The sequence below is a fragment of the Equus asinus genome, chromosome 12, assembly GCF_041296235.1.
Source record: "Equus asinus isolate D_3611 breed Donkey chromosome 12, EquAss-T2T_v2, whole genome shotgun sequence".
NCBI lineage: Eukaryota > Metazoa > Chordata > Mammalia > Perissodactyla > Equidae > Equus > Equus asinus.
The window spans coordinates 84,443,173-84,447,526 of record NC_091801.1 but is presented as its reverse complement, the minus strand read 5'-3'; the positions used below and the strand labels follow the sequence as shown (position 1 = coordinate 84,447,526).

General features: G+C 61.5%; 1 protein-coding gene across 3 annotated transcripts; it reads right to left on the bottom strand.

Annotated features, from left to right (window-relative positions):
• Positions 1–1,923: 1,923 nt before the first annotated feature.
• On the bottom strand, positions 1,924–4,064 carry LOC123290289 (lymphocyte antigen 6H-like). Of its 3 annotated transcripts, none has more exons than XM_070481765.1 (5): positions 3,567–4,049; positions 3,357–3,413; positions 2,989–3,114; positions 2,503–2,666; positions 1,924–2,092 (listed from the first exon to the last, which is right to left on the bottom strand). In XM_070481765.1, exons 2-5 carry the CDS (start codon positions 3,406–3,408, stop codon positions 1,940–1,942), a joined length of 495 nt encoding a protein of 164 aa, XP_070337866.1. In that variant the 5' UTR covers positions 3,409–3,413; positions 3,567–4,049; the 3' UTR covers positions 1,924–1,939. The 3 variants fall into 3 exon arrangements, with proteins under 3 accessions (XP_070337866.1, XP_070337865.1, XP_044636986.2); XM_070481764.1 differs by having other exon boundaries at positions 1,924–2,244; positions 3,567–3,768; XM_044781051.2 differs by having other exon boundaries at positions 1,924–2,666; positions 3,567–4,064.
• Positions 4,065–4,354: the final 290 nt, after the last annotated feature.

The window sequence follows — 4,354 nt, the reverse complement described above, 5'->3', positions numbered from 1 at the left end:
CCTGTACCCAAGGGCCCCCCGGGGATGTCTCACAGGAGCTGCCCCCAGGCCACATGACGGGGACACTGAGGCAGGTCGAGAGGGTAGTGAGGTCAGCCCCCAGAGCCCTTGCTCCAGGCCAGGAGGAGCCCAGGCACGTGGCTGGACAGGACGGAGGAGTGAGGGTGGGTCGGGTAGACACAGGGGTCTCAGGGCTGAGCAGAGGAAACAGGGGGCTTCCAGGCCCAGTCTGGGGACCCCATTCAGGGCGGGCAGTGGCACGTGGCCCCTGGCCGTGGCAGGCTTTCTCCAGGGGAGCCGGGGGCTCTCAGGCACTTGCACTCACCTGTCAGGTTGAGGGACCCACCACCACCCTGACCCCCACAGATGCCCAGGACGCCCTGCCCGCAGCCCTCACCTCCCTCAGCCAGCTCCGTGAACAGCAGTGCCGCCCGCAGGCTTCAGCTGGCCTCTGCATGCCTTGGTCCAGGCCACAAGAGACAGATTCCGTAGCCCCGGCCTGAGGTACCTTGAGGTCAGGCGCAGGCGGGCCCCCCAGCCCAGCCCCATGGAGGTGGGGCCCACTCCCACTGTGGCTTTGGCCGCTGCTCCCTATCCTCCTCCAGGGGGTCAGGAGAAGGCGGCTGGGGACGGGCTGACTCCCCTCTGTCTGAAGAGCTTCCCCTAGCCGGTCTTAGCCATCCCCCCAGTGCTGGGGGAAAAGAGCCCCCCTCCTCAGAAACGCACCCTGCCCCTCCCCCACCTGCCCCTCCCCCACCTGCCCTCCATGGACCAAGGGGCATTTTCTCTTTGCTACCCTTAGGGGACAGGAATCCTGAAGCCAGTTTTCCCCAGTCAGGGGCCATTCTCCTCAACCAGGGGGCATTTGGCAATGTCTGGGGACATTTTTGGTTGTCATGACTCAGGGAGGGAGGAGACCTGCTGGCATCCAGGGGATAGAGGCTGGAACCCGCCCCCACTGCCTGTGGGCTGCTCCGCCTGGATGTTCCAGTGGCCCCCACACTCGGCAGCCCCAGCCTTGGGCTCAGCATCCTCCAGAGCCCCCATTCCGAGCTGAGACCACACTAGTGGCTCAGTCTAGCCATTGTCCTTGATGGAGCCCTGTGAGTGGGTGGGATCACCATTCAGAGGCTTAGATACCCCTAGATTTAAGTTAGCTCTAGGTACGCAATCAACCAGCATGAGTAGAGCAGGGTCAGAGATCAAAGGAAGGGTCAGGCTAAGACTGAAAGCAAGGCCAGACCAAATCCATGGTGAGAGGAGCCAGGGCAAGACAAGACCAAATCCATGAGGAGATGTTCCAGGTCAAGACAAGACCAATGCCAGATAAAGACCAGGGTGAACAAGGGCTGGGCTGCACCAACCAAGGCCCACTAATGGCTGTGATGGGTACCACGCCCGGGCAAGGCACGCTCAGGCCAGGGTGTGGCCATGTTTGGATGGATGCTGATAGCAGAGTCCTGTGGACTGGGGCGGACCCGAGCTTCAGGGTCACCCTGGGGGACAAGCGCTCAGAGGGGATGAACGTGTGAAAGATGATGGAGGAAAGGAAGCAGCCAGGCCCCCTCCCCTGCCACCATCACCACCTCTGCTGAGGGTGTCGCAGCAGCACAGCTCCCAGCGGGCCCTGGAGAGATGCCCACCAAAGGAGGGTCCTAGTATGGCTCCCAGCAGGGGCTCAGAGAGTAGGGAGTGTGCGTCAGAGCAAATGCTTCATGGGGGGCCGTGGGGGCCACCCCCTGGTGTGCGATGCTGGCCCCTCCAGGGTCTGCCCCTGCCCCTAGCCCCCTGGCCATCAGAGCTCATGGTCGAGGGAGCACCGGGCTGCCCCAGAGGCTCCCTTGGAGGCAAGTGGCAGAGACCCCCACACACACTCCCCCCGACCTCCCCACCGTGGGGCTGAATGGCATGTGAAGAACAGGAGGGGGCTGAAGAGCATTTATTGTCTACTGACTGCCGTGGGCGCTCTGCAGAGGACCCGCTGAGGGGCTATGGGCTCCGCTCTCCTAGCAGCCCCTGTCCAGCCGGGGCTCGGCAGTCTCTGCATCTTGAGTCTGTGGTTGATTGATGGTGTTCGCAAAGTGTGACAGGCCTGTTGGCATAGCAGGGCGGTGGGCCTGGGGCTGGGGCTGGCCAGGTGGGAGGGCAGGAGTGGCCGAGGGTCACCCGAGGGTGGATGCTGCCCGCCTCCTTCCCTGGGTCTCTGGGTCCCAGGTGTAGCAGGAGGTGGAGTCCAAGCATAGCCTGTGTTTGCGAGAAATCACTGGTCTGGGTGTGTGTGTGCATGTGTGTGAGGTGTGTGAGTGTACACACATGTGTGCATGTGAGCGACCTTGAGGTGGGAGCTGCTGTGAATGCCACATGGAACTACCATCAGTAAGGACGCTCCCCCCGCCCACCTTGGTGTCTGAGTCCCAGGGGTCCTCACAGCAGGGCCCAGAGGAGGGCAGGCCCCAGGCTGAGCAGGAGCCCCCCGGCCAGGATCCAGAGGCTGCGCCCCACCTGGGCCACCCTGTTGCAGAGGTCCTTTCCACAGCAGTCCGGAGCCCACAGTTCTAACTTAGACCTGTCCTCTGAAATCATCTTCTCCACCAGCTGCTCCATCATGTCATAAACGTCATCGCAGGAAGAGGCACAACCCTTAGAATGTAACTTGACCACCTGCCCTGTGGGCAAGAAAGGAGACGGCTGGCTTGGAGGCCCCCCAGTTCCCTCTGACTCTCTGGGGTTGTCCCTCATCACCCTCTCCCCAGGGCTGCTTGGCCCTCCATTCCTCTGCTGGGAGGCCCATCCCGCCCCACCAAGCCCCCACAGCCTCTGGAGGCTAGCCCCTCTTGTACAGATGGGGACACTGAGGCAGGCCAGTTAGGGCCAAGGTGACACGGACACTGGCCCCTGCCACACTCACACTCCTTTCATGAGGCCAGGGTGGTCCTCAGAGCAGAGCCCCCTGAACCCATCCCCACATTCTGGATGCTGGGAACTCACCACTGGTCTTGGTCAAGGTCCTGCCGCCCTTATAGCAGATGCTCGGTGTGGAGTCACATGAGATGGTGGTCTGGCACTTGCTGACATCCTCTTCTTCAGTGCAGTTGTAGCACTGGAGGCTCAGGGCTGGGGTTTGGCGGGGACACAACCAAGCTCCGACAGCAGGAAGCTGGGTTTAGACCCCTACAGACCACAGCCACAGCCCACATTGGAGCGTGGCCTCTGGGGCCCTGCATTGGAACTGTGGCCCTTTCCCGCCTTCTGGGGTTCTGGAAGACAGACTCCCCACATGCTCACACACAGCCTCTCACAGGGAATGCCGCCCCATGCCCCCAGGACAGGTCCCTGCCGGGTTCCCTGGGACTCACCTTGCTGGGAGCACAGCAGCACGGCCAGCAGGACGAGATAGATGCCTTTCATGGCTCCTGGAGATGGCACAATTCCAGTGGGCCCCTTTAGGGTACTCCAGATTCAGGCTCCTCCCCTCGTCCCCACACCCTGACCCTCCATTGCTGACCCCTCTGCAGGCCTCCCCCAGCCCCCTGTGCCAGCCACGTGGCTCTCCCAGCTTGACTCACCTGCTAGCTTCAGCCTACACTCAGGAAACCAGCATCTGGAGGCACTTCCTCAGCGGCTCAGAATATATCCCCTTGCACCCTTGTGCCCCACCCATGAGAACTGGGGGAGGGCGGGTGCTGGGCTGTGTGTCTCCGCCGTTTGCAAGGATTCTAGCCGTCAGACTCTACCCGGGACCATTAGTCATTAGTCACAGGCCAGGAGGGCCTGCGTGAACTCCGGGCCTGCTGGGAGGGGCTGATTGGCAGAAATCCTGCTTCCTTCTCACTGAGGAGCGGTTGCCTTGGGGAGATCCCAGGAGGAAGCTCGGCGGTCTCCAGTTTCCAATCGCCCTTCAGAGGCCTCTCTGAGGCCACCGGCCCCCTCCTCAGAGCTGTAAAACTGAGACCTCTGAATGTTGATCCTGTCTGTCCCCTTTCCCTTCTCTGGGCTCCCAGTCCCAGTCCCCTCCTGGTGTCCTCCATGCATCCCCCACCCCTCTGTGTGTCCTTTGTCTGCCCTTGGTGTCAGGGTAACGCTGGCCTCACAGAATGAATTCGGAAGTGTCCCCGCCTCTTCATTGTTCGGAAGAGTTTGAGGAGCATGTATGTTTATTCCTTTTTAAAAGTTTGGTGGAAGCACCAGTGAGGGCACCCAGTCCTGGGCTTGCTTTCTTGGGAGGTGTTTGACCACCGATCCTTCTCCTTACTAGTTCCGGTCATCCCTGGTATGCAGGGGCATCAGTTCCAGGGCCCCTCCCGGTACCAAACTCTGCGATGCTCAAGCCCCTTATATAGAAGGGCGTAGTGTT